A 17,849-nucleotide genomic window follows, 5' to 3' on the forward strand; every position below is an offset into this window, starting at 1 on the left:
GAGCCAGGATGAGGAATGGGACAGAACTTAGTGAAGGGAATGATTCACTCACACATCCACTGTGGAAGGAGGACAGGGTCCAGGCTAACCCTCCCCCAGTCATAACTACAGGGTTCTTATAACTCCCAGGAGAGAGGTCAAAGATGCAGCTCCCTTAGCCAATGGGAAAAGCAATACTCACATCACAGCCTCCAGGGTCAGATACCATCTCCGGCTCCTCTGCACCTTCCACTTCCATTTTTTCCTCTGCCATTTCCCCTGACTCGCTGGTCTCTGTCTCCATCGCCTCCTCTGGGTCATCTGTTAGACAGAAGGCAAGGCAAACATGCTCCAGTTACCATGAGGACCAGAATGGGGTGTGTCACATGGTCTGGGACTTGCCCGGCTTCCCTGCCCCTATCTGTAGTGGTGGCCCTAGTAAAGGAACATGTGCCTGTCTATCAGCTCCAAGTCTTGCCCAGGTGCTCCCTAGCCTGGCCTCTAAGGGCTGGCAAAGGAACCCTAAGTAGATTGGCGAGCTGTGGGCACACTCAGGGCGCCTTCCTCTCGGCCGCACCACAGTTTGTTATGAACTCTGAGGGTCGGGGCTGCAAGAGCAGCGTGGCTCTGCATCCAGCACCACAGCACTGCCGCCCCTGACATTTCCCTGGTCACTTCCACCATGTCCCCAGATGGCTGTCTTGTGACTCACGCTCAGGGTTGTCGGCTGGCTTGAAGAGCTGGCTGATGGTGACATTCTGCAGTTTAGTGACATCTGAGACCATGATTGTGGATCTGCGGAGGTCGTCGATGTGTACAGACCGCCAGAGCCCTGTGAGGAACACAGTCACTGGAGCCCTCTGTAGTCTAGCTGTGTCCTTACGTCATTGCAAACCACATATGCCGGCCTGGCTCCTTATGTCCATTTGTTTATTTTATTATTAGTTTTGTGTGCATCTGTATGTGTACGTGTGTGCACACATGTGCCATAGCACTGTGTGGAGCCTGGGGATCAAACTCAGAATGTTAAGATTCACAGAAAGTGCCTTTATTTCCTGGTCCATATGGCTGGGCTAAACCAGATTTTTTTGTAATATTGATTAAATGTTTTTTATGTATTGATTATTTGCCAACAAGTATATATGTACACCATGTGTGTGCCTTGCAGGTCAGACGAGGTTTTCAGATCCCTTGGAACTGGATATATAGATGGCTATAATTCCGTGTGCGTGCTAGGAATCACACCCAGGTCCTCTGCACCAGCATTCGGCACTCTTAATTGCTGAGCTCTTAGTTTTAATTACATTCCAGCAGATGGGGTCATCAGTACCCCAAAGTCTAAGCCCCTAGCCATGGGAGAAACTACAAGATCTGTGGACAAGATCAACCTAAGCACTCTTTATGATGTTAAGTAAGCTTTTGCAAAGTGCCATGGTGAGCTCGGGACTCCTCATCCATATCTCACCAGTCACCTCATAATCATTAGTAAAGAGTTCATGGGTGATACTGCAGTCACCTCGTCATCATTAGTAAAGGGCCCATGGGAGACACTGCAGCCACCTCGTCACCATTAGTAAAGGGCCCATGGGTGACACTGCAGCCACCTCGTCATCATTAGTAAAGGCGTGTGAGGCACTGGCAAGGTCTGCTCTCCATTATCTATGAAATTATCCATTGCTTATTCCCATTTCTGGAATAGACATGCCTTGAAGCAGGAGAGCAGGGGACTGATATGAAGACAGCGTTTCTCCCAGAGTCAGTGCAGAAAACTGACAGGAAATGGGAGAAACTCAGGTGTGTTGTCGCTAGTGCATGGGAAGATCCCAGAATTCCTCCACCACAGAAGGTTGGAGTCAGCTGACAGTGCTCACCCGTGTAGACACGGAGATGCTAACGGCACTGCTGTGTGCCAAAGTTGGTTCGTTTCTTTCTTTGTTTTCGAGACCAAGTCTTTTCTTTGTAATCTAGTCTTGAACCTGCAATCCTCCTGCCTCAGCCTCCAAAAATCTGGGATAGAAGTGTGTGCAATCACCATACCCAGCTAAAAGTATTGTTGGGATTCAGATTCTAATTTCAGACACAGGACCACACCTCAAATACTACTTAAAGGAATACACACTAGAGCAGTGGCTGTCAACCTTCCTGACGCTGTGACCCCTTAATACAGATCTTTATGTTGTGGTGACCCCAACCATAAAATGATTTCATTACTACTCATAACTATAAGCATGCTACCGTTTTGACTCGTAAGGTACATATGTGATCTGCGGGATATCTGACATGTGACCCACTGTTGAGAACCTCTGTCCTGGGGTACTGTGGTCCTACCTCCATGGAACCCCACGTACGATGTACCACTTCCCACTCGGGAAAGTTTCGTGATGAAATAAATGAAGACAAAGTCCTTCGTTCCTTGAGTTTTGTTAATTTCATTGATGGTGGAATACCTGTTTAAAAAGCAAAACAAATCAGTACCAGGGAAGCAAACCTGTGCTGAGAGCTGACGGGGAATCTCAGTCTCACAGTGTCAGGAGATTAAAATGCCCTTCACAACCTCATGATGATTTGGGCTCACTTCCCATCTTCCCAGAATCCTCTGCTCAGGAGTGCCCTTCTTTTCCTGAATAGAATCATGTGCTCTCAAGTCCTTGCTTTGCTGTGACACAGGCTAAGGAGCCCTGCGCACAGTGTTGAAAAGGACACACACACACACACTTTAGAAGCAGGGCCTGGTAGCACAGGCCTGTCACACTCCTCAGGAGACTGAATCATGAGGACTATAAGTTCAAGGCAAGAGAGCTGGCTCAGCAGTTAAGAGCACTTGCTGCTCTCCCAGAGGACCCAGGATTGATTCTCAGCACCCACATGGTGGATTACTGCTGCCTGCAACTCCAGTTCCAGGAGAGTCAATGCCCTCATTTGGCCTCTGTAGGTACCAGGTACATGTACATACAGGCGAACACACATATGCCCTCACAGTCAAAATGATTATTTTAAAAATTAAAAAGAGGGCTGTTGTAGCTCAGTGATGGAGAACTGGTTTATGAACATAATTGAGGTTGCTGGGCAGTGGTGGCACACGCCTTTAATCCCAGCTCTGGGGAAGCAGAGGCAGGCAGATCTCTGGGAGCTTGGGGTCAGCTCGGTCTACAAAATGAGTTCCAGGACAGCCTACGTCGTTACATAGAAAATCCGTGTCTCTTGGGGGCTGGAGAGATGGCTCAGAGGTTAAGAGCACTGGTTGCTCTTCCAGAGGTCCTGAGTTCAATTCCCAGCAACCGCATGGTGACTCACAACCATCTGTAATGAGATCTGGTGCCCTCTTCTGACCTGCAGGGATACATGCTGGCAGAAAACTGCATACATAATAAATAAATAAATTTTAAAAAAATTGTGTCTCAAAATATCAAAAAAAAAATCAAAATATCAAAAAAAAAACCTTGGTCAAACACACACACATCCAAGAACCACACACCACACTCACACATAATACACATGTACAAACCACAAACATAACACACATCCACAAACCACACACATCCCATTTCCACAACACTCCCACAGTCTCCTCAGTTACTGCTCTTGAACTTGCAAAAAAAATTCATTGCATTTGGAAACCATGGCTAGAGTGACCGCAAACATCGTTCAAGGACATTACTAAACATACTATTAAAGGGCTACTGTTTACACTTGTGTTTACAGTTTTGCTCTCCCTGCAGTGTGTGTGGCTGTGCATGCACGTGTGTGCACTACCGTGGAACCTAGAGATCAACCTCACGTATCAGTCCTTAGGAGAGATCAAGACAGTCTCACTAGGACATGGGCTCTCTCAGTAGGCTAAGCTTGCCCAAGGATCATCTGCTCTGTCTCCCCAGCACTGGTATGGCAAGTGTGCATTGCTACACCCAGACTTTACGTGGGCGCTGGGGATTGAACTCAGGTCCTCTTGCTCACGTGAATGCGCTAGTCCCTAGACCTCCAGCTTTTTTCATTTTTCATTTATTTATACACTCGTCTGCTGCAAGGAAGAGGATTTTCTTGTTAATTTCTGTTTCTCGTGGCACTGCAGTGCTTCAGAGAGAGATTCTTCTGAGGCTGTGAGGGAGTGTTGCTTCCCTGTGTTGTTTCTTCTAGACAACCCTGAAAACATACTTGGCAGAGGCTACAAGCTGGGCGCCGTGGTCGCCATCGTCAAAGTCCGTCTGGATGACAAGGATTTTACGGCTGGCTGGGTTCATTAAGCAAGAGCTGGAGGAGAAAGGGAATTACCAGGTGAGTTCCACGTCCAGGAAAATGGATAAAGGAATTCCCTGATGGAGGGTGAGGCCAGGGCCACACAGAAAAAGCATGCAGAGATGCCCTGGTCAGGTAAGCAGATGACTCAGCAGAATTCCAAATGGCCAGCAAGGCTTTCTGGGAGACAGAGGACCAGGCTGGGAAGCTCTGTGAGAGGACTAGAGTAGTGGGGACAGAGAGGCCGAGCGGGAGCCCTAGGCATGACCCTGCAGACTGAAGCCCCCACCCCCAGTTCACTGACCAGTGCCACTTACTACAGCCCCGCCATGGCACCAGGCCAGGCTGGGTCCCTGAGAGTGGAGCTAGCAGGGCACCTCACCGGACTTCCTTAAGGAAGGAGTATTCAGTGTCGAACTGCTGCAGTGACAGGACCGCAGGCCTTGAGGCCAGTCCTCTCAGCTCAGACTCCAAGTCTCGACAGTCCGTACTGGTCAGCAGTCTGGAGAAGGTGGTGATCTGCAAAGAGGGGGCGAACTGTTGGCCAGAAGCCAGTGGGGAGGCTGTGCTGTTAGAGCCCAGACACGTGAGCTTGAACCCTGCCATGATGAGTGCCCGTGTGTCCAGGAGGAACACAGGCCCAGAGACTCTCCAGAGACGAGACAGGTAAGAGGAGCTACAGGGTTCACAGCACCCGAGAGAAGTGCCCTGACAGGTACCTGGTCTCCTTCCTGTTTGGACCCTTCTAGAGAGTCTCAGGATTCTTTAGGACCCAGCACAAATCTCACTCCCTCTACATGATAGACTTCCTGGTGTCAGAAGGTGTTAGCCTCTGGCCTCTTCCTCCAGTCAGAGCTGTTCTCAGTGGGCCACGCCCACACTGCAAACTCAAATATCCCTTAGGCTGTGCTGACACCTGAGCCCCCAGTTCTCACCTCCTTGCCTGATCCCTGAGCTTCTGAGTCCCTCACTTCAAAACCTGATGCTCATTCCTAAACTTCCTGTGTTGCTAATCAAAGCCTGCGGCAGTGAGGAAGGTGAGGAGGGCTCTGGGAGTGCCCTGTCAGCAAGTGCCCATGCCCACTGCCCCTCCATGAAGTCAGTAATTAGCCTGTGGTCTGCACCCAACCTTTGTTTGTCTGTCTGTCTGTCTGTCTCTCTCTCTCTCTCTCTCTTGCATGCATGCATTTCTGTGCACCCCTTGTATGTCTGGTCGCTGCAGGGGTCAGAAGGAGGCACTGAATCCCCTGGAACTAGAGTGACAGCTGGTTATGAGCTGCCATGTGGGTTCTGGGAATTGAACCCAGGTCCTTTGGAAGAGAACCCAGTGCCCAGTGCTTCTCACCATTGAACAATCTCTCCAACCACCCAGCCATTTCTTTGTTTGCTTGTTTGTTTTTCAAGACAAGGGTTCTCTGTGTAGCCCTGGCTGTCCTTAAACACATTAGTAGGCCAGGACGGCCTGAAAATCAGAGATCTGTCTGCTTCTGCCTCCTGAGTGCAGGGACTATCCTGATCCTGAAGCTTCTAACTGACCTGCTTCCATGATGGTCTCTGCCTCACTGTTGTCCCATTGCCACAGCCCTTCTCGACATTCACCTGCAGTGTTGCTCTTGGCAGGAAGGATCGAGTTCCTTAGCAGAGCCACTGAGGACCCCTGAAAGAGCTTTCTGATCATCTCAACCTCAGGACACAAAACTCACAGCTTAGAGCCTCAAGCTTTACCAGTGAATTCTCTCAGAGGTTTTCAATCTCAGTCCCTTTGTCCTTGCATGTGCCCAGCCAGCCCTAGGGGTGCCTCTTAAAGAAAGCCACATCTGTCCTCCTATCGCGGGCACAGCAGGCTTCCTGTGATGCTGACCCTGGTTGAACACTGCCTTTCTAAGCTCCACACACACTGACCTACAAGAGATCAGTGTGAGGCCAGGGACGCTGAACTTACCCACTGTGCTCAGAACATAATGGGGAGCCCAGGGTCAGCATACCCATGCTACCTATAAGTCACCCTGCATTTTGGCGTAAATCCAGGTTTAGTTCCTGACCCTAGGAGCCTAGGACCCTTGGATCAGCAGAGGGTGAGTCTATGGGAAGATGGTCACCTCTGTGAAGACAGCCTGGCCCTCCAGATGGGCCATGCGCAGGTGGGCCTGGAGGAAGTCTGCGAAGGAGTTGTGTTGTTGCTTGGAGTAATAGTCCCGCGACAGCCGCTCCGCAGTGAAGGAGCCCAGTGCGGAACCACGCAGCCGGACCACAGCATCTGGTGTCGCACAATCCAGCAGGATGAGCTTGGCCTCTTCAGACACCTTGCGGTACAGCTCCTCAGTCAGGTCCCTGGGGCCCTGCCTCTCCACGGCCTGCAGCACCACGGAGGCGCACGCGTCAGAGTGGTAGCCGATGAACGCATCTGCAGGACTGTACTTGTGCCTGGCAACGAGCTGGTCTGCTTTCACATCTGCAAAATCACAGGCCCACTGTTGCAGCTCACGCACAATGCCCTTCTGCCACCCCTCCAGCACGGTGTTGATGTCCAGGTAGTGCTTCTCCAGCCGGTTGATGAGGGGCACAGGGAACTGTTGGTACACCACATCTTTCTCCTCAATGACGATGAGGCGGAAGTCAGTGTGGACTCGACATTTGACTCGATGAGTACCCAGTCCAAGGTCCACGTACTTCTGGCCCCCAAGGTAGACATAGTACTGGTTGAGAGCATCATACAGGCTCTCGTACAGGTTCTGCAGGTTCAGCAGCACCACCATCTTTCCCGTCTCCATGCAGATCTTCACCCGGTTGATGTTCCTGCAGATCTGGGTGTATTCCTGGTCCTGGGGAAAGCCGGAGCCAAAGATGATCTCCGGTTGTTGGTCCTCACCAAAGAGCATCTGCTGCAGGATCTGCAGGGCCACATAGTTCCTGGTCAGCACCAGCAAGTAACGGGACTCGGCCCCGTCCTGCCCCCTGCTGGACGCCTGCAGACCGCTGTGAATGTTCTGCTTGATCAGTTCCACAGTGCTGACGTCTTCCTTGTACCTGGCCCCGGGAAGACTGGCTGTAAAGATGTCCAGCGCCTGGATGTTGTCCTTCCCACTGAAGTTCCGAAGGACAGCATGAGCGATGTCTTGTGGGGAAAGCCCCCGAGTGGAAGCTTTGGCTTTGGCGAAGACCATCTTGATGAGGCTGTAATAGTCACGAAGCCCAAAGAATTCCTTGTCCTGGGCCTGACACACTGTTTCATAGGCCTTGGCAAAGGGTGCGAAATACGCTCGGATTCTGTCCTGAACCAGCCTGTCCGAAGAGCAGATGCCCTCAGCGCTCTCGATGAGCTCTTTCTCACTGGGACTGCCTCGTGACACAAAAATGCCCCGGTTCATCTTGGCAGGATCCAGAGCCCAGTTGGAAATGCCAACAAAGCCCACTTTTTTGTAGGGGGCAGGATCATCGTCAATGCACCCATCTTCCAGCAGGGGGTGCAGCGTCTTCAGAGGCATTCTGGGTGAGTCTTCTGCCAGTCCGACCTCATCCAGCACCACCACAGAGACATACTGCTGCAGGTCCTTGCCCTGCTGGAAGCGAGCACACTGTCTGAAGGTGCCGATGATCCCTTGCGGGGTGGAGTGGGGGCTGCACTGGAACGACACGAGGTGCACCTGTTTCAGGCGGCGGAAGAGATCGGAGAAGGCAGACTGCCCTTGCATGGCGTCCGCTACAATGATCTTGGCAAGGGATTTGGAGCTGCCGGGCTTTCCCACCAGGAAGAGGGGGATCTTAAGCTCTATGCAGATTACCATCATGAAGACATTCTCCTTCAAAGCCAAGTTCCTGGCTATGTTTGTCCTAATGGGTGCCCCCCTCAGAAAAAGATCTTGTACAAGAGTGATGTCATCAAGAATGACCTTGCTGTCATCGTATGGTTCTGGAAAGCACCTGCCAATGGCTCTGCGGTAGGATGCTTTCTCTTCTAAAGAGGCATGGTAACACACCCCAATGGCCATTACCAGGGACCAGAGAACAGGATCTCTCTCAAAGGTGTGTCTGTTGTCACTGGATTCGTGGAGAAAATCAGGGAGCTTGTTTAAGAGCATCTCACTGTGGTCATGAAACCATCTGAAAACTTTGACACAGCGCTCCACATCCCGGAGGCTGACGAAACCACATTCATTCGCCCTCTTCCTCATGTACTGCTGAGAGGCGGACAGTACATCCACAATCACAGAAGTGTGGTCTTCCGTGATAAAGTCCACTCTCTGCACGATCTGTCGGATATAGAGATTTTCAGCATAGTCATTCAGCTGTCCAAAGTCCCATACCAGAGGAATGAGGCTTGGAGGCAGAGCGTGGACGCGGTAGACCAGCTGCCGCAGCGGGATGGAGCCCAGCCTCTCTGCAGTCTCCTCTGCACTCACCCTGTATCCCAAACCTGCTGACTCCAGGCGGAGGATCATCTCCTGGGAGTGCTTCCGGTAAGGGTTGCAAGCAGCAATGACATGCAGGCCAGAGTCCGCCTTTAGGCGCTTACCGTCCACTGCTCTGTCACACAGGACCTCTTTGATACAGCTCACAGCTTCCGTTGTGTTGGCTTCGTCAAAGAACAAGATGGTGTCCAGCTCGTGTTGGACTTTATTGAAGAAGGCCGTGCGCTCAGCATCCTTGACCTTGGAGTAGATCATGGATGGAGTTGTCCCCCCATGGACCTTCACCAACTTCAGAGTTTCTGCCTCAACAGTACCACGCTTGAGGTCACTAAGGAATTTGATGAGCCTGGTTTTCCCACAGCCTGTCTCTCCCATGATGATAACTGGGATCCCACACCGAAACCGCATCTCAATGGCCAGGATCTTAAGCATATTGTCTGTTGTGAGTTCGTACGTTTCATCAGGGTCAATGGGCCTCTCAATCCCCAGTGCCAGGCAGAGTCTTTCAAGCTTCTCATGTCTGGGCAGGTTGTCAAAGTTGATATTGAAGGGCACTCTCTGAAGCTTCAGCCCTTCAAACAGTTCTTCCGTCATGACATCCTTCTTGATGACCTTCCCATTTGAGGGATTGATGGCATCAACATAGCCATTGTTGTTGGGCTGCAAGTGAAAACCTATGAATGTCATAGTCATGTGGTCACCATTGAAGAAAACATAGGGATGGGGCTCTGACTCCCATCTCTTTCGAAGAGAGAAGGGAGCTAGGTCTTCTTCAGCAACTCCATCCATGGTGACCATGTGGTTACCGGGGCTTTGGTCTGAAGTGTGGAGAGTCGGAGTGGCAAAATCTCTCGCCATTAAGATCATGAAGGTTACCACGAAGTTCTTGAAGCCCCTGAGTGTGTCTCCAGTAAAAGCCGGGTTGCAGAAGACAGAAGCCTCACAGTCCTTGAGCTGACAGTTCAGAAACCAAGCGAAGTTCCGGAGCTCTGCCCAGGAAGGGTTGACCACACCACAGTAAATCAGGAAATGCTGCAGGCACTCCCCAGGGGAGCCTTTCTCGGAGCCTTCTTTGTACTGAAATGTGTCCAGGTTCTGGTTTTGGTGGAACCGTTTTAAATACTGGTAAGGTCTTTGGAAAGCTTCACTGCTGAACTCCCCTGGGTCCATTCCTGGTTCCCTATGGCTCCTGTTGGGAGTCAGTTCCATGGTGATCACTTCCTTGGGAGGACGGCAGGTAACTTTGGGGAAGATGTCAAGAAACCTGGACAGAGCTGCACGTGCACTCTGCAAAGAAGAAACACACTGTCATCAAGTTTGTTAAAAACTGCCTTTGCGGCCAGGCAGTGGTTGTGCACGCCTTTAATCCCAGCACTCTGGAGGCAGAGGCAGTCAGATCTCTGTGAGTTTGAGGCCAACATGGTCTACAAGAGCTAGTTCCACGACAGGCTCCAAAGCTACAGAGAAACCCTGAATCAAAACACACACACACACACACACACACAAAAGAAAAAAAAGACTGCCTTTGTGTTGGGGCGGGAGAGATGGGTCAGCTGTTAGGAGCACTCACTGCTCTTCAAGAGGACCCAGGTTCAATTCCCAGCACCGACTTGGCAGCTCACAACTGTCTATAAATTCAGTTCCAGGGGACCTGACACCCATGGCAAAACACCAATGCACATAAAAAATCAAACAAACAAACAAAAACAACCACCACAACAAAAAGTGTCTTTGTGTTTACCTCTACAAGTCTACATAAGATTTAACCATTTCCCCTCTCCACAGGCTGGCATCTTTTGCCTTGCTGCTGTTTTAAAGAACAGGATTAGAAGACACATCTTTACCAAGGAAGCATTTTCTAACAATTCTTCAGTCCCTGCTGACCAGAACCACAGCTGCTTACATCAAAACATCACTCAGACATCCCTGATGCATCTTTACTTCCCTCTATGTGGCACAAGCCAGGTCTCTACGTCTGTGTTACTCTCTGCATGCTAATCTTACAAGCTCCCAGAAAACAGTCTACTGAGCTCTCAGCACTCAGTGCCTCAGTTCAAATGACACCATAATTTTCTCCAAAGCACATGGTCATATCTGCCACAGCAATATTCCAAGAACCTGTTTGGTGTAGGAGGTTCTTCTCTATTTGTGTTGCTTTCATTGGTGGAATAAAGAAGCTGCCTTGGCCTTTTGATAGGGCAGCCCTTTGGTGGGTAGAGTAGAAAGAACAGAATTCTGGGAGGAAGAAGACAGGCAGAGAGAGCCACCATGAAGCCACCAGATCAGACAGGCTGAATCTTTCCCGGTAAGCCACGGCCTCGTGCTTCTGCACAGATTATTAGAAATGGGTTGAATCAAGATGTAAGAATTAGCCAATAAGAGGCTAGAGTTAATGGGGCAGGCAATGTTTAAATTAATACAATTTCCGTGAGGTTATTTTGGGGGTTAAGCTAGCTGGGTGGTGGGACGCAGCCCGCCACTCCCATACTACACCTGTTACCTATTTCATCTTACAACTCTAGTGTTATACTCCATACTGAGGAAAGTTAGGGCAGGAACTCAAGACAGAAAGATGGAGGCAGGAACTGAAGCAGCAGCTAGGGAGGACACTGACTGATTTCCAGGGTTTGCTCAGCCTGTCTCCTTGTGCCATTCAGAAGCACAGGCCTAAGGTGGGACTCTCCCCCACTCCCTCACGGGCTGGGCCCAGCTATATCAATCAATAATCAAGAAAATGCCCTGCAAGCACAGGGATCGCTTTTTAAATATAACACCAACAGCACAGACACTGAGAGAAACAAATAATAAATAGGACCTCCTGAAACTGAGAAGCTTCTGTAAAGCAAAGGACACGGTTGATAAGACAAAATGACAGCCTACAAAATGGGAAAAGAACCTCACCAAGTCCAAATCGGTCACAGGGCTGTTCTCCACAATATACAAAGAACTCAAGAAAATGGTCATCAAAAGAACAAATAATCCAGTAAAAAAAAAAGGGGGGGTGGGTACAGATCTAAGCATAGAACTCTCAACACATGAATCTAAAATGGCTGAAAGACACTTAAGGAAATGTTCAACATCCTTAGTCATCAGAGAAATGCAAATCAAAAGAATTCAGAGATTCCATCTCACACCTGTAAAAATGGCCAAGATCAAAAACACTGATGACAACTTATGCTGGAGAGGTTGTGGGGGAAAGGGAACACTCCTGCATTGCTGGTGGGAGAGCAAGCTGGTACAACCCCTTTGGAAGTCAGTGTGGCGATTTCTCAGAAAATTAGGAAACAACCTTCCTCAAGACCCAGCAATACTTCTTTTGGGTATAGATCCAAAGGATGCTCAATCGTGCCACAAGGACATGTGCTCAGCTATGTTCATAGCAGCTTTGTTCATCATAGCCAGAATGTGGAAACAACCTAAATGCCCCTCAACTGAAGAATGGATGAGGAAAAAGTGGTACATTTACACAATGGAGTACTACACAGCAGAAAAAAAAATAACGAGGGCTGGAGAGATGGCTCAGAGGTTAAGAGCACTGCCTGCTCTTCCAAAGGTCCTGAGTTCAATTCCCAGCAACCACATGGTGGCTCACAACCATCTGTAATGAGGTCTGGTGCCCTCTTCTGACCTGCAGGCGTACACACAGACAGAATCCTGTCTACATAATAAATTAATAAATAAATAAATAAATATTAAAAAAAAATAACAAAAGCTTGAATTTTGCAGGAAAATGGATGGAGCTATAAAACATCATTTTGAGTGAGGTAACCCAGACACAGAAAGACAATTATCACATGTATTCACTCATAGGTGGTTTTTAAACATAAAGCAAAGAAAGCCAGCCTACAAACAACAATCCCAGAGAACTTAGACAACAATGAGGATACTAAGAGAGACTTACATAGATCTAATCTACATGGGAAGTAGAAAGTAGAAAAGACAAGCTCTCCTGAGTAAATTGGGAGCATGGGGACCTTGGGGGAGGGTTGAGGGGGGAAGGGAGAGGCATTGATGGGAAGAGAAAAAAAGTAGAGCTCAATAAATATCAATAAAAAATTTTTAAAAAATTTCAAAAAAAAGGGGATTTTCTCAACTGTGGTTCTCCCTTCTCAGATAACTCCAGCTTGTATCAAATTGACAAGAAACAAACCAGGATGAATTGTGCATCACCACAGCAAAACCTTTGTGTTTGTTTTTCTGGTACTCACCAGTTTAGAAGATCTCTTTGGCTGTGCTGAGGGCTCTTGTGAGATTTCAACCACATATAAATGGCACGGGTTCCGAAGCCACATTTTCCCGCTTGTATCCATTAGGTACTGCAGAATGAGGAGTTTGAAAAGAAAGACAGGAATCCCAGTCTGGACCTGCAGGAGACACAGAACTGTGAGGGTGTAGCCTTGACAGGATGACGAAGATCAGGACTGTGTGTGGAGAGAGGAGGCAGTCAGGATATGGGAACCGTGTCTCCCGCCCGTGTCAGTCACTGGCAGGTGATGTCAGACACTTACTGAAGTGCTGACATCAATGTGGACTATCATAGGCGTCTTCTGAGAGTCCTTCTTCAGGAACGGCAGGAGGGAGCTCAGGACGCGGCTCTCGTCTACGTGAGGGTCCGTCAAGCGAATAGTTTTCAGAGGCGCCTTTTTGTCCTTTAGTTTCATTTTCAGATTTTTGTGCAATCTGTTCACGTAGAGCGACTTTCCTGCAAGGGGAACACGCGGAAATCAGACCCCAAGTTTACAGACGGAGAGGAAGACAATATGGAGATGTCATGGAAGCTACTCTCTGTTTAACTCAAAACGCATTCAATGCACCATCGCTGCCAACTGGCTTCATGTCCTTAGAGTCTCCAGGTTCCCTGTCTACGGCCATTGACGAACTTTGCCTTGTCCTTGTTACTGCTGGTGCACCTAAGTCGGTGAAGGCAAGAGCAAGAGTGTGGAGGAACAAACTCTCCCAACAGGACAGTGTGGTTCAGGGAAGAGTGGATGGGATGAAGGAAGAGACAGCAACCAAAGGATGATCAGTTTCTGCTCAACCACAACCGACTTGATCGTAAGGGGCCAGGGGTTTGCAGAGGAAGTAAAAAGGCTCCTGAGCGGAGGGAATGGGCTCTCAGGAATTGCCAGTTTTCACAAGTAGGCGAGAAGGGAAACTGGTCTACAGCTAAGGAGGAGCAGACCTCTGAAGAAGGACTTCATCTCAGTGTCCCTGCCGGAAAAGGAAGCGCCATTGGGCAGTGTCTGGTAGAGGGGCCCTCTCCACCCCCAGGCTCTTTCATTACCAACACCAGCTCTTTCAGAGGTCACGATCCCGACACACATCCGGTCTCTGAATACAGCCGCTGCCGACAGGGTCTGCTTCGGGACCTGATAATGGTTCTCCAGGTAGGCCTGGATGTCCGGCAGTGGGGCCTGGGGCACCAGGGGGACTTTGTGGTGGCTGAAGGTGGAGGGGAGGTAGCAGTGCTCCCGGGCAGCATCACAGATCATCACCAACTGGTAGTCTTCACGGTGGCGCTGTGCACGCAGGCTCTGGAAGAGCTCCTCGGCCCGGCAGCCCACTTCATAGCTCAGCTGGTCCGCAAACAGCAAGCTGTAGAGCTTGTGCTCCTGGGAGCCCAGTGTGAGGCAGCGTCGAAGGAATAGCTCCACCTCCTCGACTGTGGTCCCAGGGGTGCAGACCAACACCTCATCAAAGGTGGGCAGAGGCTGCCTGGGGGCCTGCATATACATGGCCAGTGCGGCCAGCAACACCTCAGAGTGGCCACACAACACCAGGTTAGGCTGGCCAACCTGCAGGCCTTCGGGGAGTGGCCGCTCCACAGGACAGTCACGCAGTGTGGCCAGCTGAGCCAGGCATCTACCCAGGGCACCCAGGTCCAGACAGTTGGGCAGGAAGGCACTCATGCACTCTGTGGATTGCTCCATGATAACCCGAAGCTTGCCCATTAAGCTGGACTCAGAAAGTAGCTGCTGAGGCAGCTTTTCCACCACCTCCCTCAGGCAGTGTCTGGCAGCATCGCTTTCACAGGATCTGCTGGCTTCTAAGATGTCATGGACGGTGCATTCGCCTGTGATGAGGGACAGCATCATGAGGGCAGCTTTGCTGGGTCTGGGTTTCCTGAGCTCGCTGCTCAGGTAGACCAGCTGCTCAGCTGTGTAGAAGTTGAGGTAAAAGTGTTTGGCTCTCTTCTGGGCGACTACTGTTTTCCAGTGGTCTAGGAAGTCCTCCATCTGCCTGCAGAGGGCTCCCAGGAGCTCGATGACGTCACCACTCTCTGCCAACTGGCCTACCAGCTCCAAGCCAAAGTCCATTCGGATGGAGATGTCTGACCTAGGGCAGCAGTAGACCTCAGCAGTCCAAGACCTGAACAGCATGTTTCCCGCGCAGTGCAGGTTTATGAAGGCATGCACAAGCCGCTGCATGCTGCTGAAGACCTGGGGGAAGGGAGCCATGAGGTCAAGGCATAGCACAGGGCTGCAGGGAAGACACACTCATCTACACACACCTGCCCACACACTAACATACACACCCACACACTAACCTACACACACACACACTAACCTACACCCACACACCCACACACTAACCTACACACACATATACACACTAATCTACACACACCCACACCCACCCACACACTAACCTACACACACACACACTAACCTACACACACACACACTAACCTACACACACACCCACACTAACCTACACACCCACACTCACACACTAACCTACACACAAGCACACACACTAACCTATTAAAGCTGCTGCTTTCAGCTCCAAGATCTTAGGCTCAGATCACTGTCTCACTGAAACACAATTTTCACAAAAATCTTCCTAATATCCATCACACACAGCTCTTCCTTATAGTTACACGGTCAGCTGAATAAGAGGCCTTCCTTTTTTTCTTTTTCTCTTTCTGCTTTTTTTTTTCTTGAAGATTTATTTATTTATTATGTATACAACATTCCTTCCATGCATGCTTGCATGTCAGAAGAGGGCACCAGATCTCATTATAGATGGCTGTGAGCCACCATGTGGTTGCTGGAAATTGAACTCAGGACCTCTGCAAGAGCAGTCAGTGCTCTTAACCTCCGAGCCATCTCTCTAGTCACTCTTTCTGCTTTTTTGAGGCAACTCTCACTATGTAGCTCTGACTATCCATGAGTTCCCTATGGAACCAGACTGAACCGATCCCCATCTCTGCCTCCTGAGCCCTGGGATTAAAGGTGTGTGCCACCATGTCCAGGGAAAGAAAAGGATGTTAATGTATAGACTGTGCACACTTGTATGTCTGTGTGTGTGTGTGTTGTGACTATGTGTGTAAAAGCAGGGTCTCATGTTCCCAGGCAGGCCTCAAACTCAAGATCCCTCCACCTCAACAGCCGCACAACAGAGTTGCCAGTTTATACAGGAAGCAAAGTGATGGTTTCCCTCAAGGACTGTCGGGCGGTCATCTCATCTCCACAGCTCATGACAGCTCCTCCTGAGGCTCTTGAGGACCTGTTGCTCTTGGGTCTGCCCTGCTTCAAATACTTCTCTGGAGTTGTGGTTTGGGGTGCCATGCATCCGGCAGAGCCATCAGCACCACCCTCTGGGTATCAGAGCAAAGCTCTGTGTCAATCCAGACATTTCTACAGCTCAGTAAGGAAAGCACCTAGGCCAGCTTGAGGCCAGAGCCACCCAGTGGGGCAGCGGCACAAACCCAAATGCTCACCTCTGAAAACTTCTCCACCTCTGCGCTGCTGCTGTGGTCTTTCTTCCCAGACATGAGCACGAGCTTATTTAAAAGCTCCTTCAGCTCTTCTGTGGAGTAGCTGCGCAGCCCCTCTTGGACACCACGGTTCTCCGGGAGGAGGAGGCATAGGACGGTGTCTGGGGAAATCTTGGAGGCAGCACACATTAAAAGTTAGTTTCTGGTGCAGAGTCCATGAGTTTATAGCAAGACCACAGGGCCATGCAAAACTGCACCAGAATTGGGCAGCTCACCTTCTGACCACCTTTGGGTGCCCTAATAACATAGATGCCCCTGTTGTTGATTGCTGTGGCCAGGGACAGAGACGAGAGCTCCACAGACCCGTGACTTTCCTTCACTGTCTTCAGCCACTCCAAATTTCTGGCAGAATCTTGCTATTGGGACAGAAGCAGGCAACAGGCTGGAGTGAGAAGCCATTTTCTTGTTGTCGCCCCCACCTCTGCTCTTGCTGGGGTACAGTTGCCCCGCACCCTGCCCCGCACCCACGCTTTGTCCCTGTGCTCGGTCTTGTTCATCAAGGCCCCGTCACTCAACATATCTACACTGGATCCCGAGTCGACTCACCAGCTTACTGGGCAGGTGCTGGTCATTGTCCAGGGCCCTCCAGAGCTCCTGCAGACGATCCACAAACCCATAGAAATCTGTGCTGGAGTCCATCTTGTACAGCAGGGAGGCGTAGCCCTGCACGGCATCATGGAAACAGGCCACCCGGTCCACCTCGATGTCGTTCTCCCCCGCTGAGATGGAGGCCAGGTCCACAAACACCTTGAGTTCATTGATGTCTTGAGAGGAAAGAGGGGAGGTCATCACGTGACCACGCTGAGTTTGGGGCACAAATCCTAAGTGAAGTTATAATTGAGCACCAAGGTAATGTCTTGGTTTGACCCACTTCCTGCTTTTCCAAAGGATGTGGAACATAATAGCGAATCTATTGACTGATAGCTACCTTTATCAGACAACAGTGTCCCAGGCATTATGCTAGGCTTGCTGTGCACCTTATATCCTTGAGTCTACTACACCACGTCACTTAAACCACTCAAACGTAGAGACCTGGGCTCTGCTGGAAAAGAAGACGCTGACAATGAGAGAAACTGAGACAACCCTCCATAGGCTTCTGTCCACTCAACAGGTACGCATGGAAAACCTTCATGAGTGAGTTACAGAAAAATCTCTCTGTGCAAGTCCTGTCTTCTGGGGGGAACGGTTAAGTGGGGAAGGGAAGCTGGAGAGATGACTCATGGTGAAGAGCACCACCTGCTCTTCCAGAGGACCTGGTTTCAAGTCCTAGCATCAACATGGCAACCCAGAACCATCTGAAACTCCAGCTCCAAGGAATCTGAAAGCTTCTTGGGCCTTCTGGGTACCAGGGATATGAGGAAGCAGACACACATGCAGGACAAAACACCCGTACTCATAAAATAAAAACAAAATAAAATAAAAAGACTGACGAGTTGACTCAGTGGTTA

The 17,849-nt window shown here is 50.0% G+C and overlaps 1 protein-coding gene across 1 annotated transcript in view; it reads right to left on the reverse strand.

Annotated features, from left to right (window-relative positions):
• Window positions 1-17,849, reverse strand: part of LOC130877100 (E3 ubiquitin-protein ligase RNF213-like) — a 77,782-nt gene that overhangs the window by 33,986 nt on the left and 25,947 nt on the right. The window contains exons 21-32 of the mRNA XM_057774002.1: window positions 16,948-17,165; window positions 16,617-16,757; window positions 16,345-16,512; window positions 13,906-15,061; window positions 13,130-13,323; window positions 12,830-12,985; window positions 6,312-9,908; window positions 4,595-4,731; window positions 4,132-4,227; window positions 2,308-2,426; window positions 692-811; window positions 182-300 (exon numbers count right to left, since the gene is read on the reverse strand). Coding sequence (XP_057629985.1) covers window positions 182-300; window positions 692-811; window positions 2,308-2,426; window positions 4,132-4,227; window positions 4,595-4,731; window positions 6,312-9,908; window positions 12,830-12,985; window positions 13,130-13,323; window positions 13,906-15,061; window positions 16,345-16,512; window positions 16,617-16,757; window positions 16,948-17,165 — 6,221 coding nt within the window. The remainder of the gene's footprint in view (window positions 1-181; window positions 301-691; window positions 812-2,307; window positions 2,427-4,131; window positions 4,228-4,594; window positions 4,732-6,311; window positions 9,909-12,829; window positions 12,986-13,129; window positions 13,324-13,905; window positions 15,062-16,344; window positions 16,513-16,616; window positions 16,758-16,947; window positions 17,166-17,849) is intronic.

This window comes from Chionomys nivalis, chromosome 7, assembly GCF_950005125.1.
Source record: "Chionomys nivalis chromosome 7, mChiNiv1.1, whole genome shotgun sequence".
NCBI lineage: Eukaryota > Metazoa > Chordata > Mammalia > Rodentia > Cricetidae > Chionomys > Chionomys nivalis.